Source organism: Eubalaena glacialis, chromosome 7 (assembly GCF_028564815.1).
Source record: "Eubalaena glacialis isolate mEubGla1 chromosome 7, mEubGla1.1.hap2.+ XY, whole genome shotgun sequence".
Taxonomy (NCBI): domain Eukaryota; kingdom Metazoa; phylum Chordata; class Mammalia; order Artiodactyla; family Balaenidae; genus Eubalaena; species Eubalaena glacialis.
Window position 1 is genome coordinate 80,571,183 of NC_083722.1, and position 25,227 is coordinate 80,596,409.

At 43.0% G+C, this 25,227-nt stretch overlaps 1 protein-coding gene across 3 annotated transcripts in view; it reads right to left on the minus strand.

Moving 5' to 3' along the window:
- Positions 1-25,227, minus strand: part of ARHGEF3 (Rho guanine nucleotide exchange factor 3) — a 311,303-nt gene that overhangs the window by 199,396 nt on the left and 86,680 nt on the right. For 2 of the 3 annotated variants that reach the window (XM_061197016.1, XM_061197015.1), the window contains exon 3: positions 7,911-7,977. The exons of the other annotated variant lie outside the window; for it this stretch is intronic. In XM_061197016.1, the coding sequence (XP_061052999.1) occupies positions 7,911-7,977 (67 nt within the window). The remainder of the gene's footprint in view (positions 1-7,910; positions 7,978-25,227) is intronic. 3 annotated transcript variants of the gene reach the window in all.

Consider the following 25,227-nt stretch of genomic DNA (forward strand, 5'->3'; position numbering starts at 1 on the left):
GCGCAAAATTTGCACAGCTGGTATGCAAGGCACTGTATGTCCCCACAGACCTCACATATGACCAAAAAAAGAAACTGCTTTTGAATCTAAAAATGAGCTTCAATGTGCCTGGCATATTTTTGGTGTCAGCAGACTGAGAATGACATGGGCTTTTCCTCACAGGTGTCAGCATCTCTCACAGGCTGGCTTCTCCTGGCTGCCTGAAGGGAAATGAGACAAGAAGACTAAGCAGAAATGAGAGACAGTTTTTCCTTTTGAAGGGATACCTCACATCAAAAAGGCATCTATTATAAACTCAAAATGGGTTGAAGACCTAAATATAAGACATGATACCATAAAACTCCTAGAAGAGAACATAGGCAAAACATTCTCTAATATAAATCGTAGCAATATTTTCTTAGATCAGTTTCCCAAGGCAATAGAAATGAAAGCAAAAATAAACAAATGGGACATAGCAAACTTATAAACTTTTGCACAGCAAAGGAAACCATCAACAAAACAAAAAGACTACCTATGGAATGGGAGAAAATATTTGCAAATGATGCAACTAACAAGAGCTTAATTTCAAAAAATATACAAGCAGCTCATAAAACTCAATATCAAAAAAACAAACAACCCAATCAAAAAAAGGGCAGAAGGGACTTCCCTGGCAGTCCAGTGGTTAAGACTCCGCACTTCCAATGCAGGGGGCGTGGGTCTGATCCCTGGTCAGGGAACTAAGATCCCACACGCCGAGTGGCCAAAAAAAAAAAAAAAAAAAAAAGCCAGAAGACATGAATAGACATTTCTCCAAAGAAGACATACAGATGGCCAACAGGCACGTGAAAAGATGCTAAACATTAGAGAAATACAAATCAAAACCACAATGAGGTATCACCTCACACCAGTCAGAATGGCTATCATCAAAAAGTCCACAAATAATAAATGCTGGAGAGGGTATGGAGAAAAGGGAACCTTCTTCCTACACTGTTGATAGGAATGTAAATTGGTGTAGCCACTATGAAAAACAGTATAGAGGTTCCTTAAAAAACAAAAAATAGAGCTACCATATGATCCAGCAACTCCACTCCTGGGTATACATCCAGAAAAGACGAAAACTCTAATTTGAAAAGAAAAAATATATATATATTCACACACACACACACACACAGGAATATTACTCAGCCATTAAAAAGAATGAAGTATTGGATTTGCAGCAATATGGATGGACCTAGAGAATATTGTACTTAGTGAAGTAAATCAGACAAAGATATATATTATATGATATCACTTATATGTGGAATCTAAAAAATAATACAAATGAATCTATATTCAAAACAGAAATAGACTCAGACATAGAAAACAAAATATGGGTACCAAAGGGGAAAGAGGTGGGGAGGGATAAATTAGGAATATGGGATTAACAGATACTCACTACTCTACATAAAATACATAAGCAACAAGAATTTAATGTATAGCACAGGGAATTATATTCAGTACCTTGCAATAACCTATAATGGAAAATAATCTGAAAATATATATATATATAACTGAATCATTTTGCTGTATACCTGAAACTAACACAGTATTGTAAATCAACTATACTTCAATAAAAAATGAAAATAAAAAATACAGTCCAAGGGAGTATAAGGGAATTGAAAGGGATTTTGGGTGATGAAAAGTTTACCATAGAATTGTCCCTTGTTTCTAGCACTTTTAAAAAGTTGGTCATGTCTTACCTCCTTTGAAGACAAAGTATGTGTCATCAGCCTTGTTTTAAAGAGGCAGTAGGCTTCAACGGCCTGGGGACAGACTGTCCCAGGTTTAAATGCTGGCTCTGCCACTTGCTATGGCTGTGATTTTAGGCAAGTGAGCAGATGTGGTCTCAGTTTCCTCATCTTCGAAATGGAACAGATACTATCTACCATGCAGGACTGCCACAGCCTTGCTTGGAGCTGATGTTAAATAATGTAGGTAAATGTACAAACGGAGGCTGTGAGAGAAGAGAAAGCCATGCCACCTTCTTTTGCAAAAGAGAGGTGAGGCAACAGTAAACAATGACCGGGCCAGGTGTGTGTTGAGTATTAGAGACTCTGTCACTCTAATGAGCTGTGAATTTCAAAGCATTTCAGCCTGATCATCAAGAAACATTCGGCTGCACTTCTGAATGCAACTTCCTTCCAAACACGGGGCCTGGGATGGGTTGGACAGCCTGGAGCAGGCACAGGACCTATTGTCTGAAGACATGGTTCTGCTCCTGATCTCTTGGCTTGACCCTCACAGCGGTCAGCATTATTTCCTGTCTGTCTAGGAACTGGACTTCCTTTGGTGACAGTACCAAACTCTTCCTTGGAGCAGGAGGTTAGTATTTAAAATAGCATTAACTGTGCCAGGAATGATAGGAATATGTACCAAAAAAGTGCATAGAGAGAAGGCTGGGCAGGGAACTATAGATGCTTGGGGTGTAGGAGAGAAGGCCAAATGTCCATGCAGGAAGGAGTTGGGGCAGGCTGGATGTGGTGGGCTGATAGCGGGCCAGCCTATGTGAGAAGTGTCCCTTTCAAAGGCCAATAAGAGCCATTTTCAGCCCCAGCAGGATGAATAAGCCTCAACAGGCTTTGAAAGGCTTTCAAATAAATCTTTTAACAGATGTCTCATATACGTAACTACTTTCTACCATCAAACTGTATCCATAGGTACATGGATCATAGAACTCTGAAAGTGGCTAAAAAATGAGGACCTTTGCCCTAAAAAATGTGGTGTGCTTCCCAAACCCTGCACTAAATTTCAAGCACCCACTGACCCCCCAAATATCTGGACACCTCACTAAGAGGGATTCCTTACTCACCTGACAAGGGTGCCAGAGGCTGCAGGCATGGATGGCACTCGTGTTACCCATGCCATATAACCAGGCGGGGTCATTTGAAAATACAGGTGTCCACTATCATGTTTAGGGACCTTTTGTTTTTAACCTCTGTTAAGCAGCTCTGTCATATGCCTCCTACTCTGACATTTTGCAATGACAAAATAATTTGTTTACATACACATCTACTAGATGTTAAGGTTCACAAGATCAAGACTGTGTCTTATTCAATTTTGTGTCTTTATGATTGAATAAATGCTTATTAACATTTTATTTTAAAAAAAAAGAAAGAAAGAAAGAAAAACAACAACAAACTGTTCCTTGAAGCAAATGACCCTTCCCCACTTCCAGCGGCTCTAGTGGAACTGCCAATCACGAAATACTGTCCACCCAGCTCCCTTAGAGGAGCATGTGAACAAGGCCTGTCCAATACTCTTGACCACAGTGATTGGCCAAGGTTTAGCTATGTGACTGGAACCAGGTCAATAAGAGTCCTACGCTGGGATTTCACATCTGGATTCTGGAAGCATAAACTTCTCTCTTTCCTCTGGAAAAGTATGGCTGTTTGTGGTTATCCCCTCCCTCCAAAAAAGTCCATGTGCAGTAGAAGACAAGACCAAAACCCCAAGAGTGACAAAGCTGAGAGCGTATACCTGGATACAGTGGTACCTGAAGCCTACCCATCAGTTTCCCTCAGTCAAATGAACCAATCAATTCCCCTTTCTACTTAAGCTTGTTTTGATTGAGTTTCTATCACTTGTAGTCAGAAGAGTCCTGACTAATACACTAAACCTTATTTTTCTCATCTGAAAATTAAAAAGTTAGGGCTACAACGTTCAAAGTCCCTTCCAAAGCCCCAGAGTTTAGAAATTTCTTACCAAATGGCTTAGGCAAGAGTAAAGACCAGGCACTGGAGAAAGAGACAAGACCAGCATGGCCCTGAAATTTGGTTGATATTTAAAATTCAAATCTCAGATCTGGCACCTAAAACAATGCCTCACACATGGTAGGTCTTGTTAAGCATTTTTAAGTTAACTACAGGCAATGGCAGGTGTTGTGGTCCAGAGATTTTCACATTTCTAGGGTGAGTTTCCTCCCTGAGTCTGTCTCTGTGACCTTCTTTCTCAGCTTACTGGAGGATCTGTAGCAAATATTTTCACAAAGAACGGTGGAAATTCTGAGCTCAGCACTGCCCCAACCAGATCCAGAAGAGATGTCTCAGAGCAAGACACCTCCCAGGGTCCCACCTCTCTGAGGGTCCTGCTTTCTTATTCTCCCCATTCTGTTCTGGTTTCACTCATGATGTTCCCACCAAAACTGTCCCAACCAAAACCATCCTCTTGGCTTCTCTCCATGAACATCTCTGTAGCACCCATGGTCTGATGAGAGATGGCACAGCACCACCCCTTGCCTGGGAGGGTGGGGAAGTTCCATAGGGTTGGTAACACCCAGGGCCTCTGTCTCCTTAGACGAGCATGAGAACCAAAGGACACAACCGACAACTAACAACGTCAACTCATGAGAGGACTGAACCGCTTGGTAGGTAGAAAGGATGTGTCATCCAAGTGTCTCCAGCCCTTCCCGAGGCTCTCTGCAGACAAAAACTCCAGCCAAAAAAAAGGAAAACCACAAATGCAACTCCTAATGCCTTGAGAAGTCATGCAGATCTGCAGTGAATGTTTCCAGGGAGGATGAGGAGGGGGTTATAATACATTCATTCAGCAAGACTTTCCTTAAAATTTTTTTGAAACATCTGTCTTTTCCCAGAATGTCTACTCCTTAAGACACTGACCACTCCCTTCGCTCCCCTCGTGCCCTGTGCCCGGCTCCCTCCTTGGCTCTCATGTGTCTCCCTCTTCACTTCTCATCTAGAGCCATGTGGTTCCTTCTCCTCTTGCCTTTTCCAACCCATTTCTTATCACCTCTTCTCCCCACTCCCACCCCCAAACCCCACAAATGTCCAGGACCTGGGTGAACTAACACAGGATGCTTCTTCTTTACAAGCTAAAGAGGAATGGAATTGCAAATGCTTCTAATGGTTTCCTCTGCCATGTATATAAACATGGGAAATTTGCTAGCACAGAGATTCTAAAACCTTCCTTTCCAAATAAAGAAGAAAAGGAAGAGTTCACAGAATGCGTGCCTTGCCCTAGAACAGCCTGCACAGTTCAGTCTAGCAGGCCCGAGAGTCACATTTCATTATAGAAAATGTATCAGCTAGAGAATACCTCCAACGTCCTCCTCCCGGCATTCTGGATGCTTCTTGTCTTCAGTTCCAATTACCATAGTGATGGTTACAGAGCGTGTCCTGGCTGGGAGTGAGGGTGTTTCTACTTAGTTGGGTTTCCTTCCTCCCCCACCATGTCATGGAGGATTATGCTCCAAGTGACACAGAGATGATTTGGCCACAGAGGAATCTGGCAATTGACCAGGCCCTGAACCATCTCCCTCTGGTGTATCTTGAGGTCAGTTTGTCTAACTTTACCAAGAAGCTACAGGGGCCGGAAGAATCAAAGCAAAGACAAGAGACCAAGATCAACACAACAACTGGCCTAACTGCCTAACAGATGCTAGTCACTTTGACACTTTTAACCATTTGGGAAAATCTTATGAGCTGGCTAAGAATTTGAGGGCTGATAGGAAACTGAAGTCAACAAAGCATTAGATTCTGTCATCTCTTTGGTTGCAATTAGCCAGGGGCACTTTGTTTGTTTGTTCCCCTGCAGCAAATTACTAATGTTAAATGTTACCCTTGCAAGGCTACAACTGACAGAGGGTCCCTTAAACCAAGTGTGCATCTAACTGGTTCCTTTTCAGCAGCAAGTTCTATAAACCAGACTTGTGCTTAAAAGTTCATAAAATATTTTTCAAGGACAAACAGTTTAAGACGTCTCACAGCCATAGGTAGGGTAATCAATTGTCCCAGCTTGCCCGGGACTGAAGTTTCCCAAGACATGGGACTTTCAGTGCTAAAACCAGGACACTCCCAGGCAAGCTCAGGGCAAACTCTAGATGTACCCCAACCCTAGACTAGTGACTACTGTTGAATCAGAAGGAAGGGTGGGGAACATTGAAAAGAGGGTAGAGAGGGAGAGAAAATAAACACCTTCAAAACAGCCAATTGCTCACAGAAGGTTCAATTTCTCTGTAGTTCAAAATCAGCTACAAACATCAACTGTTCCAAAGTGTGTATAAACTGTTTTGTCAACAAAGGGTTAATGGCCAATGACTTTGGGAAATGCTCCAAACAAAATCCCATCAGGTCTCCTTCACGTAGTCTCTATGCACATCAACCCACCAAAGGCTCTGAGAAGTCCTGCAGTGGTGAACATATTTAATTTGGTGCTCTCAGGGTGTCACAAGTTTATTTGACCACACAAGTTTTTTTCACGTAATGGTTATGATCATGCAACTGAACATACTTTGAGAAATGGGGATCTTATCCATTTATGGATATGTGTCAACACATTTCTCTTCGTACGCAGTGAAAAGCATACTGAAACTTAGCTAAAAGAGAGCCAGGATCTATATTTTTAAAAAGACATCTGAGGAAAATGACTGAGATGTATGTAGGATATTAAAGATGAATCAAACCAGTAAAAACAGTGCTGAAAACACTAAAGACTTGAACTTGAAACATAATCTGAATTGAATTTTGTGTCTGATAGATGTAAGAGATTTTTTTTTTTTAATTTTTAAAAATTTTTAAATTTTTGTCTGCGTTGGGTCTTCGTTGCTGTGTGCGGGCTTTTCCTGGTTGCAGCGAGCGGGGGCTACTCTTCGTTGCAGTGCGCAGGCTTGTCATTGCGGTGGCTTCTCTTGTTGCGGAGCACGGGATCTAGGCACGCAGGCTTCAGTAGTTGTGGCACACAGGCTCAGTAGTTGTGGCTTGCAGGCTCTAGAGCGCAGGCTCAGTAGTTGTGGCACACAGGCTTAGTTGCTCTGTAGCATGTGGGATCTTCCCAGACCAGGGCTTGAACCCGTGTCCCCTGCATTGGCAGGCGGATTCTTAACCACTGCACCACCAGGGAAGCCCCTAAGAGATCTTTTTATTCATTCATTCATTCCATTTATTCATTCAAATTAATTAAGCATGTATGTTCCAGGCACTGTGCTAGGCCCAGGGATATTGCAGTGAACAAGAGAGAGTGATAAGGTCTCTGATGCTTGGGGCTTCCAATCTTAAATTTCACTAAGTGTTAAGTAACAATCTTAACAATGAGAAAAAAGTACAGGGGTCCATAGGAGGTGCCTCTAGGTCAGATTCAGGAGGCAGACATGATGCATTCCCACAGGAGGTGATGTCAAGGCTTAGACCCAATGGATAAAGTGGGTGGGCCAGTGCAGTGTGTGTAGGAGTGTAGTGCTGGGCAGCAGGGGACAGTGTACGGGGCAGAAGGAACAACACATGCAAAGGCCTGCTGGTGAAACAGAGCTCAGAGCATTCTCTACACAGGCAAGGGTCTTGTTCCTGAAGTCAGAGCTAGAATTCATTTTAACACACAGAAGGGCCTCCATACACTTTGACTATTATTATTATCATAATCACATAAAGGAAGAGAACTCTGCATCAAGGGGAGGTTAAATCTGATCCTTCCTACACCTCTAAGGGTCTACGGCTTTGTGATTGGGAGAACTCTATGATTCCCTTTAAAGCTTATAGACCTCTCCTTTTGTAAAGTAAAGTTCCTGCAAAGTCATAAATCTACGTATGAATAGACTGTACATTTCTGATTTCTTTTTCCTTCACTGTGCACCAGTTCCCTTTTTGTTCCCCCAAAACAGCCACAATGCCCACTTCATCAACCTTGACATCTCTTGGCTTCTTCACAAGATGCTTCCAGTAACCCAAGACCTACAGGGCAAGCAACATCAATGGGTGCTTAGCGAGCCACTTAGATTTTTTTAATTAAACCACAAGCGCTGATGCAAACATGACTTCCCCAAGTGGTAAAGCACAGAAGCTTGGTGGAGACTTTGATTAGTAAAGCCAACCTCGGCAGTGTCCTCTCTGGAGCATCCGGAACAGGACATATAATGGCTGGGACTGTCCAGGGAAAACACTTACCCCTCTGAAATTCCAGGCTTTAGGAGACGGAAACATGGGAAAGTTGTTTTGCCGCTGCCGTTTAGGCCTGGAAGAGGACAAAAAAAAAAAAAAAAAAAAAAAAAAAGACGATGCACTCATTATTCATTGGTTAGCTCTTCAGAGGAAATCACCAATTTCAGATGTAGCTTTGTCAAAAAGAGAGATGCTTGGAGAAATGGTCCAGGCAGGTGAGGCAGCTATTGTTTTCTACAGCTCTGCAATCTTTAGCAGCCAAACTCACTGCAAACTCCTTCCCAGGCCCCCAGGAGGAAAGCTCCAGAGTCCCTTAAAAAAGTCAAAAATTAAAAGATAAAAGAAAAAAATAAAAGAAAATCTAAAATTCAACCTGGATGAGATCAAAAAGCCAGACCAAACTCCAGTCTTGATCTTTATTTCTCACACACAAGCAGTTCCCAAAGGGATGCCATCAGGTGATGTCTGTAGCTTCGGCAGAGCCTGGAACCCTCCCTTGTTGCTCACTTGCTGGGGAGTTCCTGCACCTCCACTCAGGCCACACTGGAGCTCCAAACTTTTAAAGGGACGACTGATAGGACATGCAGCCGTTGCCTAACAAGTTAGAACTGGCTTTCTCGCCTATTAATCTCTCCCCACGAATCAACCGCCTTAGATGTGATGGAGGCAGCTTCAAGTCGGATCTGCACAAGCGGCAGGTAAACGGTACAGAAAAGGAAAGATGCAGCAAGGGGGCTGGGCGGCTCCAGACACACCAGGAACACCTTACTTCTGTCTTGTAAAGTGAATCCAATTTTGTAGCTGCCAACATACCCACAAGGATACCTCTTACAATGTTTTTATGGAGTGGTAAATTACTCCTCCCCAAAATGCTATGCCTGTCAATATGGATATTCAAATGTCATGTTTGCTTGAAGTACCACTTCACCGAAAAACATCCCTGAAAAAGGTCCACCTTGCACTTGCCCTGAGGTTTTAGTCACTGATGTGCCAAAGGGTGGTGGTGCTGGTTTTTTAACATGATACTCACACCTTTTCTTTGACCTCCCTGCCACAATCAGCAGGAATGCAAGGCAGGATGCTTGTAGTGACCACTGCACAGGCTTTGCAGTATGTCAGGCCTGATAAAAATCTGGACTGACTCTACCAGGCATAAGAGATAAATAAACAAAATACAACATAATTATAATAATAGCAGCAGCTGACAGGTATTGAGTATTTAAAACAGCATATGCTAATACTTTATGTAGTTAATCTCACTGACTCTCCACTGGGAACTGAGGTTCACTGTTGTACCCATTTAACAGATAAGAAAACAGACACTTAAGGATATTAAGTGACTCAACTATCACCACACAGGTGAAATCAGGATTCTGGTCTCAGGTGTCTGATCTCACACCCCATGGTGTTTTATTAGCTGTGTGACCCTGAGCCCGAGGCTTAAGCTCTGGAGCTTTCATATTCCTATGTGCAAAACGAGAAATAATACCCTGTACACAGAGTCAAGATGAGATGAGGGTTCTAACTCCAGTGCTGTCACTGCTAAGTTCTCAACAGATGTCAGCATGGTGCCCAGCCCCCCCAACCTGCCCACCCTCCTCCCCACCTCCCCCCTCCAAATCCTGGCTCCAAGGACAGCCTTCAATCAGGGACACAGGATTGACACAGCAGAGCTGGGACAACTCACCAAAACAGAGGGGAACTCCCTCCTGCTGATGTGTCTTTATATCCAACCCCCTTCTTCTGCCTCCTCCTCCTCCTCACCCACATGTACAATAAAAACCCAGGCTAATAACTTCTCAAGACAAACAGAGAAAACGTGGGTGGTTATTTAGATTTAATACTCTTCTCTTATTAAGTAACATGTTGGTCTAAGCTCTTCTGAAAAGACATTTCTCCCTTAAAAAAAAAAATCTTAGAATTCAACAATACTTCTCCCTGGATACCGCTCCCTCCCCTCCCAGGTTATAATTGGGCTTTGCTCTCCTAATTATTTGATGAGCTTCATTGCTTCCAAAGCAACAACATGTACCAGAACATTCCTAGTCAATGTGCCCCTGTTTTGTATGTTGCAGTCCACAGAAAATGAAAATCACAATAATTAACAGTGACTGAGTTACATGATGTGCCAGGGACTGTTCTAAGTACTCTGCCTACATAATCTAAGTCTGAGAATAACAATTAGATGGGTTATTATGTTATGCTATACTCTAACGTTAATACATGATATATAGGTAGCATTATAATGGTGTTATACATGATATTTTATATATTTATATGTATGGCATTACATACATTTAAATAAATAATGTTATATCATAATATGTTTTCATATAATATCATATAATATTATGGTATAATGGGGATATTATCATTACCCTATTTTACAGATGGGTTAAACCGAGGCTCAGAGAGGTTAAACCAGATGCCAGAAGTCACACAGCTGGTAGGTGTCTAAGGTGGGATTCATACCCAGATATGTCTGACTCCAGATTCAGGGGATGCAGCTCCTCTCAAATAGAGAGAAGCCCCACCAAACAGGGCTTCCATGCATTTGGAAGAATGCAGCCTGGGGGTTCCTTGTGGGGGGGCACCAGTTTAGCAGGGCCTCACACTAAGAGGCCTCATAGGCAAAGAAAAAGCATCAGAGCAAGTCTGTCAATCCAGGGCACTCTTGGGCAACTCGGTTGCACCCCCCTTGGCTGGGGAAACTGCCAGGAAACCTACCTAGAAGACGGCTGTCTCTAACTGGTGCTTCCCCCACCCCTGCGTTCCACCACCTGCCAAGCTTCCAGATCATTCACATTGGCTGGAGTTCCTTTTAACTATCTAATCTGGCATCATAAGTCCTCCCCAGCCAAACACTACCACCCACGTGGTTTTGAAGGACAGCTTCAGGGAGTAAAATGCACCCTCCTGAGAAGACTCCTTCAGGTAGCCTGTGAGGGAAACTGGCAGCATAAAGGACAGCATCTCAGAAGCCTGTGAAGGCCAGGTCCTCATCACAGGAGGGGCAATCAGCCCTGGGTATATTTCTTCTGTTTTAGAAGCAACTTCTTTGCACTGTCAGCAAAAGTCCAAGGGAGAAAATGGCACTTGGTTCTACAGGTTTCTCAGACACAAAGACATGCAGTTGGACTTCCTGACAGGGCTGGGAGGAGTTATCTATAGTGTGTCCAGTCCTCAGGCCCCTAAGTGAGCCAGGTCTGTGCACGGTGTGTACACACGTGGTTAGGAAGCACAGCCCATCCACAGATGTCAGAAGGGCAACGCTGACTGGTCATCATCCACATCCACCTCCACCTCCACGGGGGAGCTGATAGGAGCCGGGGCTGGGCAAGCAGCAGGAGAGAAACTGCCGAGACAGGAGGCACAGATTCTTGACTGGAACAACCTTAGGAAAGGTTGGAAAGAAAAGTTATAAACTCTCCACCCTCAGGAGAGCTCATAGTAGAAATGGAGAAATGCCCACAGTAAGAGTAAAAAGTCAGGATTCAAGGTGCGTTTAGGGAATGATCTCCGATTCAGGTGTGTGTGTGGCTGGAATCAGAGAGAATACGCTCAGCGGGGTTAACAACAGGATGTATTTTCCCACCACGTGAAAACAAGTGTAACTCTTTGCCAGCGCCTTGAGAAGAGGGTTGATGACCATTTCCACAGCGTCTCCCAGGAGTGTGGGTTTCAGGTTGCATCTGCTGCCTGCACCGTGGGGGCTAAGAGTCTGGTGTTCGGGGTGGAACTGACTTGGGGCACCCAGAGTGCCTCCCTCCCTTTCTTGCTGGAGGACTTCAACCAGGTTACCTACTTTTTACTCCCCTTGAGCCTCCATTTTCTCATCTGGAAAGTGGGGAGAATAATCTCTTTTTACAAAATTGAAACATTAATGTACCACAAAAAAAGTAAAAAGGAATAAAAGATGGTTGATTAAAAAAATAATAACGTACTATACAAATGTTTGGCAGAGAGTCTGGCCCTTAATAGCTGCTCAAATTAGCTGTCATTATTATTGAGATAATGCCTTCTTTAAACCAGTAAAGGGGATATTACTTATAATTATCATTGGCAAGGCTCATGTTGGAGAGACGATGAAATATACATCTAATTCTTACAGATTGGAAAACATATAAGTAAACTAAAACAAAGCCTTTAAGGTGCTATGAATATTTTGTTAGGTGACAACAACATAGCCCTAAATATGAACATGATGTAACCCTGAAAAGAGCCCCGCCTTCCCATTCTCATTTCCTGCCCCCCTTTTCCTTTTTAAAGATTACTACCTTTGCCAGCATGTTTTATATGTTGTAAATATTTTAATATCTTAATTGTCAACCCAGAGCATCTTGCTAAAAAACTTTCCTTGGATTTCTTTTCTTTTGTTTTACCTCTCTCTCTTTCTCCATGAAGACAACTGTAGTATTACTAGGAAAACCAAACAGCTACACTTTATAGGAGAAATTAATGCCAGTTATTTTTATGCTGGTTGGACCACTTAAGATATGGTGGTTTCTTTTGCTTAAATGTCGTTTTAGTTTCTGTTTCTGGTACATAATCAAGGATTGACTGGCAGGTGTTTAGCCAGGTAAAGACCCAATTCTTCCTGGAGAAGCTCACTGGAAAGAGATAGTTTGCAGAATGGAAGTCTCATCACTTTGGCTTGTCTCTCTCTTAAGTTAAAGTACAGGGCTTCCCTGGTGGCGCAGTGGTTAAGAATCCGCCTGCCAATGCAGGAGACACGGGTTCGAGCCCTGGTCCGGGAAGATCCCACATGCCGCGGAGCAACTAGGCCTGTGCGCCACAGCTACTGAGCCTTCACTCTAGAGCCCACGAGCCACAACTACTGAGCCCGTGTGCCACAACTACTGAAACCCACGTGCCTAGAGCCCATGCTCCGCAACAGGAGAAGCCACCGCAACTAGAGAAAGGCCGTGCACAGCAACGAAGACCCAACGCAGCCATAAATAAATAAATAAAATAAAATAAATTTATTAAGAAAAAGAAAGTACAAAGGCACCACTAGGTACCATGTTTCTGTGGCTCATTGAGTCATGTCAGCTTCATTCTACTCATGCCATGACTGCAAGTCCAGCTCTTTACTTCCTGATAAATATTGGGAAAAAAGAATCACAGAACCTCAGAATGCTCAGCTGGCAGTAGTTGCATCCTCTTTGCAACAGTCCCATTGAGAACGCACCTGGAAAGAGAGCCCTCATCCCTTGGAGAATGGGTCTGTACCTCTTTATGTATAATGGGCTCACACATTAATTTCTTCACCAATATTTATTGAGCACCTACTGTACACCAGGCACAGTGCCACACGTTATAGAGACAGTGGTGAACAAAACAGATCCAGTTCCTGCTTTTGTGGAGCTTGCAGAAGAGCAGCCAGACCAAAAATTGAGAGAGACAGAGAGAGATTACAATATGGTAAGTGTTTTTTTAAAAAAAAGAGTGGTCATGGGGAGTGCCAAAGTGGCTCAATCAAGGATTGAGGAGCCAGAAGAAAGACTCAGCCAGGTGATGAGAAAAAGGAACTGTAGGCCAGGCCACAGGAAAAGCATGCTCAAAGTGCAGGAGGTAAAAAAACTGATCTTTGAAAAGATTAACCAAATAGACAAAACTGGTAAAGCTGATCAAGTTAAAAGGGGGTGGGGAGAACACTGATAAATACTATTACAGATGGAGGCACAGCACTACAGACACAACATCAAGTAAATGACAAAAGAATGCTATCAATGACTTGATGCCATTACATTTGAAAACTTAAACAAACTGCATATATTCCTTCAAGATATATAGCTTATCAAAAATATCTCAAGGAGAAATAGAAAACCTAAAAAGCGCAATAACTAATTAAAAAAAAAAAAAGAAAGAAAGCACCAGGCCGGACAGTTTTGCTAATGAATTCTACAAAACCATCAAAACAACAGATTATTCCAATCTTATACAGACTGTTCCATAGAAGATAAAGAGTCCAGAGTTAAGAAGTAAAGGAGAGACGACACATTTGAACAATTGGAATTAAAGTATGACAACTGAAATGTCTGTAAATAAGGAAATGGATTAAATGAAGCTATATTCATTCTTAACAATGGAAGACCGTATAGAACTATATATTAATGAAAAATCTTCAAAAAAAAGGAAGAAAAAAGAATGAAAATCCAAGTTGCAGGAGCTATGCATACGATATGATACTATATAGGCATGCACAAAATATCACTCTGCTTATAGCCACATGTAGTAAAAATGTAAGATAAAGAGGCTGTATCAACTGCAGAAGAGAGCTTCTCTCTGGGGATGGAGAGGGGAGAGAATCTCTGCCTGGAATGTTTCATTTATTCACATAAAAATTCTGAAGCCAATAGGGCACAATGTTACTGTTTACTAAATCTATATGGGGGGTACAGAGGTGAATATTATAATAGTTGATATTTTGCTATATGGGTGAAATATTTTATAACTAAAAACAGTAATAAACAGGAATAAATCATGGCAAAGCTATATAATAAAATACCAGGCATCCATTAAAAATAATGAGGTATACTAACATCCTCACCAGCAGAGACCTTAAAATTCAGTATGTGAAATAAGACACAACGTGTAAACTCACTTAGGTTCACACACAAACGTGCGCACGCACACATGCGCGTACAGAATCAGCTGTGTGTGCGCAGAGTGAGGTCCCTGGAAGAGCACACGCCCAACTGTTGACGGTGACTGATTACGTAGCTGGGGTGGGGGGGAGGGAGCATAAATATGGACATTATCTTTTGCATTATGTATTTTTAAATCATTACTATGGAAACATATTGTGCATAAAATGGAAATTATAATAATGTTTATAAAAAGGCCTTGACAGGCGGGGAAGGAGGTAAAGAGGCATGAGATGAGGCTGAACAGGTGGCCAGGGCAGAGGCTTAAAGGCTGGGGTTGGGGGTAATGGGGCTCTACTGAAGTTATAAAGTGGGGAGTGACATGATGAGATTTGCCTTTAGAAAGATCTGTCTGGCTAGAGAAGACAGCCGAGGGGGTCCAGAGTGAAGGCAGAGACCCGGGCGGCTCCTGGAGCCATCCAGACCCACTGCAGCCTCTCTCATGGGGCACTTTCAAGATGCTGAAGGCACAGAGGTCAAGTCTGTTCAGATTTCTCTTCCATTTTCCACCCATCTGCCAGTTATTTTTAGAACAGTCTTCACTGTTCTATAGAAATAGCACGTGAGCAATGTATGTAATTTAAAATTTCTATGAGTCACATTAAAATGGTAAGAAAAAAGGCAGGTAAGTTTAACTTTATTATTTTGTTTTTTAAAATTTTTTTTAAATTTATTTTTTATTTTTATTTTTTGGCTGCGTTGGGTCCTCATTGCTGCACGCGGGCTTTCTCTAGCTGCGGCGAGCGGGGGCTACTCTTCGTTGCGGTGTGCGGGCTTCTCATTGTGGTGGCTTCTCTTGTTGCGGAGCACAGGCTCTAGGCACACGGGATTCAGAAGTTGCGACATGCAGGCTCAGTAGTTGCGGCACGCAGGCCCTAGAGCGTGCGGGCTTCAGTAGTTGCAGTGCGTGGGCTCAGTAGTTGCGGTGCACGGGCTCTAGGGTGCACAGGATTTAGTAGTTGTGGCACGTGGGCTCAGCAGTTGTGGTTCGCAAGCTCTAGAGTGCAGGCCCAGCAGTTGTGGCGCATGGGCTTAGTTGCTCCACGGCATGTGGGATCTTCCCAGACCAGGGCTCGAACCCACGTCCCCTGCATTGGCAGGCAGATTCTTAACCACTGCACCACGAGGGAAGTCCCATTTAATTTTAATAATATAGTTTACTTAGCCCAATATATACAGATATTATTATCAGTTCAACATGTAATCAACAGAAAAAAGAATTAGAGATATTCTACATTTTTTCGTACTAAGTCTTCAAAATCCACTGAGTATTTCACCCTTGCAGCACACCTTAATTGGCACTAGCAGTGTTTCAAGTTCTCAGCGGTGACAGGTGGCATGTGTCTACCATATTGGACAGCACAGTTACAGAAAAACAGAGCATGCAGTTTCAAAGAGCCTCAGACTTTGAAAATCCACCGCTCTCTCTCAGCAGTTAGTGACCAAAATGTGTAAGTTCAGACCCACATGAAAAGTGAGACATTCTCCAAAAAGATTTTTGTATCCATCTGAATTCAAAAACATTCAAAAGAGCAAAATATTTCACAAAGGCTTTAGAGACGTAGTCTCTAGAAAAAACAGTGGAGATGATCTTCAGGTCACATCGCTACTTGAATGGAGCAACAAATGAAATTCTTCCCCAAATGGAGCATATCCTAAACAAATGTCTATGATCTGTTGCTAAATAATGGAGAACTGCTCTAACCAAACTAATTCCAAAATTAACTAAAAAAAGAGATTGAAGTGATTTTTTTAAACCCATGAAATTATTATATTTGTAGTTCCCTAGCTGATCCTCTAGTAACCATATTGAAAAGGTATAAAATTTCATCAAATGATGAATGAAAATGGATAAACAAAATGTGATATATGCATAAAATGGAATATTATTCAACCACAAGAAAGAATAAAGTACTGATACATGCTACAGCATGCAACAACCTTGAAAACATTACGCAAAGTGAAAGAAGCCGGACACAAAAGGCCACATACTGTGTGATTCCATTTACATGAAACACCCAGAATAGGCAAATCCATAGAGACAGAAAGTGGACGAGTGGTGGCCAGGGGCTGGGGGAAGAGAGTGAATGGGGAATGACTATTTAATGGGTACATAGTTTCCTTTGGGGTGATAAAAAAGGTTCTGGAATTAGATAATGGTGATGGATGCACAACATTGTGAATGTACTTAATGCCACTGAATTATTATACACTTAAAATCGTAAATACTATGTTATGCGTGGTTTACCACAATTTTTTAAAAAGTGAGGGTAAAGATATTTTCAGGCAAAATAAAAGATATATATCTCATGGAAAAAATTCTCATGAAGTAATAATGCAAAGTAAAATGCTATTAACTATTCCAGAAAAGGGAATTATGTAAATAGAAGCCAGGAGAGCATTCTATGCAGCTTAGGAATTGACAAAAAATGGCTTAGATGTGAAGTTTTATCAGTACTGTGAGAAATCAGCCCTACAAGTCCCTGTTTCTGAGACACATATTTACGTGAATCATTCAACAATGATAAAAATTCCCACAGCCTCTGGCTTTCTGTGCTTCCTCCCACTCTCCACCCCCAGCCAGGTCTCTGTGCTCAGATATTCTGCAGCAACACCCGTTCCATCTTCTGCTCCCATCTCACAAGCCATTCTGCTGTGTTTCCTTTTACACTTGAGTTTCCTGCAAAGCTTTTATCTTTAGGACTTTTCACAGGTACAATCTTCCAGAAGAAGAACTCCCATTGGTAAATTTCAGGGATTCTCTGGTGGTGCCATAAAGGGGCAGTTGGGCACATTGGTTAAGAGCACAGATGCTGGAGCCAGCTCTGCCATTCACCAGCTGTGTGACACTGGACAAGTGACTTAACCTCTCTGTTCCTACTTCCCCCTTCTGTAAAATGGAGGTAATAACAGGATTCCCTTATAGCGCTGTTGTGAGGATTAAGTGAGTTAACATATGTAAAGCTCTTTTTTTTTTTTTTTTTGGCCGCAGCATGCGGCATGCGGGATCTTAGTTCCCCAACCAGGGATCAAACCCGTGCCCCATGCAGTGGAAGTACAGAGTCTTAACCACTGGACCACCAGGGAATTTCCAACATACGCAAAGCTCTTAGTGCCTGGTACACAAAAGGTGCACTTTAAGAGTTATCCTCATTCTGGGTGATGAGCTGGAAGGCCAGAGACTATGTGATTTGGATTCACTGCTGTCTCTACACTCCCTGCACTTAGTAGGATCTTATTTATATTTATTTTATTTATTTATTTTATTTATTTGGTTGCGCCGGGTCTTGGTTGCGGCAGGCATGCTCCTTAGTTGCAGCAGGTGTGCTCCTTAGTTGCGGCTTGAGGGCTCCTTAGTTGCGGCTCGCCAGCTCCTTGGTTGCAGCATGTGAACTCTTATTTGTGGCATGCACGTGGGATCTAGTTCCCTGACCAGAGATCGAACCTGGGCCCCCCCCATTGGGAGCTCAGAGTCCTAACCACTGCGCCACCAGAGAAGTCCCGTGGATCTTATTAAATAGCTGGAGAATGAACGCTTGCCCTCAGGAGTTCTGTGGTCAACAGTACCACAGAATAGCCTTATATACACACTGACAGAACATGAATACAACCACATGCACTTAAGGGAGAGAGAGAGAGAAGTTCCATAGTTGAGGGCATCTCGTGTGGCCTTCTGTGCACTGGATATGGACCCCCAGGCAAGCCTGGCACGGGGCTGTGGATCTGCCCCCATCGCAGTCTTCTCTCCTCCCCCAGGCCCCTCTCAGGCTGAGCTGGATCGCGATAGGCACTTTCTGAACAAAAGATCTTCAAATTCCAGCCAGCTCCTCAGGCCAGAACTGTCCAAGTGAACAGAACTGGCAGGACACTGGTCGTAAGGGCAGGTCAGGCTCCAGCGTGACACCTTCCCCAGGGCATTTAAGAGCACTTTGGATTACATGTGATTTTCACCTTCCTAACCCCCTTAAGGTTCACTTGCTATCTCCTTATCCAGGAAAAAGTACCTACAAAACGCCATAACTGCTCCCAGCAAACTAAAACTCCAAACATTCTAAGAGACACCAACCCATCATGCCAAATACACCAAGGCTCCCATTTATTTCCACATTTCAAGTCCACATGTTGTTCATTCACATTTCCATGTGTTAAGCAGCTACCATAAACCTTTTTAGAACAATGTAAGGATACCAAAAAGAGACAGCAGGAACACAAGGTGGTCAAGCATGGGCTCTGCAGCCTCCAAGACCTGGGTTCAAGCCCAAGTCCACCATGTAAACTTGGGCAACTCGGGGAACTTCCTCAAGCCTCAGTTTCCAACTTAAAACAGACATGATGAGACTTAGACTTCATAGGGTCGCCATGAGGAGTAAAGTGCTTTGCATGCTACCTGGCTCACACTGAGCACTTAATAAATGTTAGCTCTAAATATTTGCCCAGTATCTACTATGTGCCAGGCTTTGTTGTAGGCATAAGGGATACTACAGAGAAAAACATAGTCCTTGTTCTTTGGGAGCTTATGTCAGGAGTTGATAAATTCTATGGAGAAAACCTATGGAGGGTAGGAGAATAGGGACAGTGGGAGTAGCTGCTATTTTATATGGAGTGCTCAGGGCAGGCTTCCCCAAGAAAGTGATGTTTGAACAGAACCTGGAAGAGGGGGGAGAATGTCTTAGGTGGACAGGACAGCATATGCAAAGTTCCTGGGGCACGGCTGAGGGGCAGCAAGGGTAGTACAGCTGGAGTGGGAGCAAAGAGCAGAGAAAGCCACAGAGGGAGCAGGAACCAGATGGCAAAGGTCTTACAGATTATTGCAAGGTCTCTGGATTTTAGTCTGAATGAGGTGGGAGACCACAGAAGGATTCTGAGCAGAGAAGAAACATGGTCTAAGTTTTAAAAGGACTGTTCTCAATGCTGCATGGGGAAAACAGCTGAAGGGACAAGACAAAGGGCAGGGAGGAGGTGAGGGTGGCCAAGTGAGGGACAGCAGGGACTTGGACCAAGATGGCGGCAGCAGAGGTGGTGAGCAGTGGTGGAGTTATGTACATATTTGAAGGTAGGGTAATGGGATTTGCTGGTGGATTGGATACAGAAGGTAAAATAAAAGAGAAGTAAAGGATGCTCTAAGGATTTTAGCGTGAGCAGCTGGCAGGGTGGAGAAGACTTACCGGAGCAGCAGATTTGGGGACAAAAATCAAGATCAGACATATCACGTTTGAAATGCCACATGTGCACTGGTATGGATCTCCAAATGGAGATGTGGAGTCTGCAGGTGGATTTAAGAAACTGGAGATTGTGTTCAAGAGTCACCAGCCTTTAGACAGAAGAGGATCCCTGACAAGGTGAGAGGGGGCATCCCGGAGGCCGGCGAAGAAACTGTTTAGAGGAGGGGGTGCTCTACTATGTCACTAAATAGGGGAAGGAGAAATGCCCACTGAATTTGGCAAAGCAGAGGTCCCTGGTGACTTGATAAGAGCAAGCGAGTGGACCTGGAGGACGAGAGCTGAGAGGGATATGTCTACAGATTATCTAGAAGCATTGTTCGTAGAAAATATAAGTTGACAAGGATCTTAGGTACTGCCTAGTCCGCTGAGCCATTAAAATGTGAGCTCCCTGAGGGCAGGCACTTCTGTCTTTTTAATGCCTCATTCCCAACCTCTGGACACCTGGCACACGGTAGATGCTCAATAAATATTTGGAAGACTTTTTTGAACTTTCTTGACATCTCCAGCCAAACAGTACAGGTCAACAGGAGCTTCCCATCCCTAACAGGATGGTACGGAAGACAGTGAGAAAACGCATACACAAATTATCCCAAGATGGAATGTTTCAGTCTCCTCCCTTGACTAAAGAAACTAGGATTAATACTACTTGGCATTTATTCAGCACAAAAGTAACATGTTTCCCAGTTACTCCTCACTGGTATTCTGGTCCACGTCACCAGTTCACGGATGACTTCTCATTGGCAGCACCGAATTTCAAATATTCAAGCTAATTATAAGCTGGTCTAATTAGAAGAAATTACAGAATATTTCTGAAGGGATGCTTTGTAACAGAGGTCTTTTGCAAATCCAATTTAAGAAAATTATTTTTTCATATTCTCAAAGTACTGACCTGCAAATGATGTTTCTAAAGTGTTCAGGGGTTGCTTTTAAAAGCAAGGGGATCATTCTCCCTCTTCCTGCCTGCATCCATCTAAATTATGGCACATTTTCAATGGGAAAGGCTTCATTACATCCTAAGGAAATCCACATCCTGCACCTCCAGGTCACAGCCCGGCAGAGAGCAGCCTCACGTCCCTCCGGAAAGGATAATTAGTTTTCTACCCTTTAATCAAGGAGCAGCAGATTGTTGTTTTTCTAAAGTTTTGCCTGGGGAGAGACTGTTCTTTACCGAGTGTGTGTTTTTCTAACCAGGACTCCTTGTACGTGCTCTACCTTCCCATGAGCCAACACTGAGAGCACCCCCCTTGTCTGAAACGAGAAACTGGAGCTCTCCACTGATGAGAGCCACTGGCCCCTCAACTCCAGGGATGTGGAATCAAGTCACGGTCATCAATTTATCAGCACCATTGGCCTCTGCCTTATGGACAAGGACAATCCTCAATCTCTCGGTCATGGAGATGACATTTTTAAGGGTTCACTTTAAAAAAAAATGCTTATTACGTGCCAGACACTGTTCTAAGTGCTTAATAAATATTAACTCATTTAATCCTCAAAACAATTTTATAAGTAGGTACTTTTATTATTTTCACTTTACAGATAAGGAAACTGAAGCTCAGAGAGGTTAACTGACTTGTCCAAAATCACACAACTAGTAGGGGTAGAGCCAGGATCCAAACCCAGTCAGTCAAGCCCCAGAGAACATGAACAGAGAAACAGATGTTAAAACCATTGCAGAAGCAGTGACAACAGAGGAAAGGAGATGGAGACTAAAATGCTAACTAGCACCAGATTCAGAGCCAGTGTTACAGGGTTGGCTCCTCTTTACATGAAATGCAACTGGACTTTAATAATAATAATAAATCAGAGATCAGTCTTATTTATTAGTTTCTCTACATCTGCAAAATAAAAATCCATGCAGACTATTTGGTACACTTTACTGTGTGCACGTTATACTTTGATAAAAGTATAGCTTTAGTTTAAAAAATTTAATGGCTGAGTTTTCTTAATGTTTTAAATGGATTTGGATCAAATAAACAACCCTTAGAAGGCATGTTTAAAAAAATCACCTTGAACTATCTTTCCAATTTTTGCCTTAAGAAAATTAAGAAAAGCCTTTGGAATTGTTCTGGCAAACCATACACAAACAAGAAACAAAAGGGAGGGAGATAAATGCATGTTTTTCAAATCTTGGAAAGCTCTAACTCAAAAATTATATTTACAGACACCTTATCTTCCCAGTTCCTCTCAGACAGGGGCTCCATGAGGGCTTTTGGCCCAGAGAGGAGCAGAAGAAAGTCTTCACACTTTTTTCAATAATATATTGATCAGAAGCTAATAAATCAGTATATAGGTGGCCCAATACCTCCAAATTGAAGGTCACAACCTTAAAAATGAGTCCTCAGAAATGGGCATCTCTTACAAATGTTCTGTTGATTCTAACTCCAAAAACACCCAAAATTCTTAAATTAGCCAGCATCGCTTAAAACAGTTTATTGACTCCCTGATACAGGACCTACCACAGTCTCCAAGGTAATTAGAAACTCCATAAATGCTGTTTTTGGCAGTGACTGGGGCCACACATAAAAACATGTTTATTCCCAAACTGTCAGTGAAATATGGTGGTGCGGGTTGGGACCACGTCAGACTCGTTATAGCATACGTGCAGGAAAAGGAAAGGTAATGCCAAGGGCACCGTTCAAAGTGAGATTATTTCATCACTATGACAAACAGCAAGCCACCCCCAAAATTCCGGATAAGAGGGGATAATTCTGAGTAAGAGAATTCCTCAGAGTAAGAGAATTCTGAGTAAGAGAGGGAACTATTATTACTAATTTAATAATAATAATAATAAAAATAATAATGGTGTTGTGCCTTTTTATGTGGATTAATTCATTTCATTTTCATGGGGACCCTGAGAAATAATGGCCATAACAGAAGAGAAGGCTGAGGCACTGAGAAGTTAGACTTGGAAACGCCCCACAGTTACTAGAGGTCAGGACCAGATAGCCTGATTCCAGGATGCCTGCTCTCAGCCCCTGAGTCCCGCCAACTTGTGTAAGGATTTTCTGGCCACCTAATCCACAAGAGCCATAAACTGGGAGAGAAAAATTAACCGCGTTGATCAGTTATATGCTATTTATTAATTATTTCTATCAAACATGGTCCGTCTGAAGCATAGGGCAGAGCAAGCACCCAGCCCATTCTCTTGGGCACCTCATCTTCCAGCTTACCAGCTGGGCTCCAGTGGGAACAGGGCTGCCACTTGCATCAGCGTTGCCATAGCTGCTGCCATGGCAACCGCACACTGTCACCCAGACAAAGATGCTCTCCCCACCTCGCTCCAGAACCCTGACTCAGGATGCAGCCCCTGAATTCATCTTTTTACCTGCTTCCAACTTGCTCAAGACTTTACGAAACTGAGAACCTATTGGGGGTTCCCCAGGTCCCTGGATACATTTGGACCAGACTAATATGTATAAAGGCCGACAGGGAGATGGGATTCATGAGGCTGTGCAGAACTGCAGAGCGGGAGGCTAACCACTCAAGGGGCCTCAGTGCCTGGCAGGGCTACGTTTGAGTTCTGGCTCTGGCACTTGCTAGCTGCGCACCCTAAGCAAATGATTTGGTCTCTAGGAACCCATGCCTTAGGTATGAAAAACAGGGATCATATCAGATTTTACACTTTATAGAGTTGTTGTGAGGTCTAAGTAGACACGCCAGCTACTTCGATCCCCTCTCTGAAGAGAAAGGAGGAAAGACAAGAAAAAAACAGAAGCTCCTGTTCAGCACCTCAGTCGTCCACACCAAGTGACACTACTAGCCTGGCTACCTTCTCCATCTGGTTTTCTTTTTTCTGTGCTTTTGTTTTGCTGATGTAATTTTTAAGTATTTGAGTTTGAACAGATTAGCTCTGGGGGGAAGGGGTTTCCACAATGTGAGGGGGAACCAAGAAAATTTTAAATACAGTGTATTTTCCAGCTTCCCGTCTTCACACCAAAATGAAGTATTGACACTCACAAAAAAAAAAAAAAAAAGGAGAAATGCTGGCTGTTATTAACGGCTATTATTAACTATTGTCACCATGCACTGGTTCAGTGCTGGTGCTGGCAGAAGATCAGGAGCCCTCATCCTCTTGCTGCTGCCTTTACAGCTCAGCAGCCTGACATTCAAAACAGAAAGCACTCCTGTCAGTAGCACAGAGGCACTGACCCGAGGGCTGGACAAGGCCAACAGATCACACACACCCAGCTGAGCCCAGGGAGACATGATAGCGGTTGGTGGGGACCCCAAATTCAGTACCCTTCCCTCTAGGCCACAGGGCTTCTCTGAAAATATCGATTCATCAAAATAAACATGCTACCTTTATTCAAGAAAAATGCCACTCAGCAAAACACCTTTTATGATACAAAAGCCGTGTATGAACCTTCGGAAATCTTTAAGGTGAAATGGTGGCATTCAAAAATTTCTAGAAAATTCTGAAAAGAATAAGGTCCACACTGTCAGCAGTGGTGATTTCTCAGGGTTAGGATTGATCCAGGGAACCTGCACTTGTCATGTTACACACTCCTACACTATCTGAACTTTTATGATATGTATAAAATAAATTTTGTAAACATAAAATAGCTTTTTTGGATTTCTCTGGTGGCGCAGTGGTTAAGAATCCGTCTGCCAATGCAGGGAACATGGGTTCAACCCCTGGTCCGGGAAGATCCCACATGCCGCGGAGCAACTAAGCCCGTGGACCACAACCACTGAGCCTGCGCTCTAGAGCCCACGCTCCACAACAAGAGAAGCCACTGCAATGAGAAGCCCGCGTGCTGCAACGAAGAGTAGCCCCCGCTTGCCGCAACTAGAGAAAGCCCGTGCACAGCAACGAAGACCCAACAGAGCCAAAAATAAATTAAATAAATAATTTTTTTTAAAAAATAGCTTTTTTTTTTTTGGCCATGTGGCATGCGGAATCCCAGTTCCCCAACCAGGGATTGAACCCGTGCCCCCTGCAGTGGAAGCTCGGAGTCCCAACCACTGGACCGCCAGGGAAGTCCCCAGAAAATAGCTTTTTTAATAAAAGAAAGCTGAAATGTTTTGCCATAACATAGACAGTTCACCAAAGAAGAAATCCAAACAGCCAATAAACAACCAAAAAATGTTTACCCTCCTTAGTAACTAGCAAAACGGAAATTTAAATAAATAGCACGTTTGCCTCTCAAATTGGCAAAGTTTACATGGTCATACCCAGTGTGGGCAAGAATGAGGAGAAGCAGACATTGTGCTTCACAATTGTGAATGTATAAATTGGAATAACGTTCCCACAGGATAATTTGGCAGCAATTAGGCAGCATTTTCCAAGAAACTTAAAATGACCCAGAACTTCATGCTTACAATAATTAATTTGACAAAAAAAAAATCCCATGAACACGGGCTAAACGACCAGAACACAGCTTCCGGTGTTGTTTCAGAGGGAGAAACAAGGCACAGCTCAAATAGCCAACAATAGGAACTGGCTGCTGA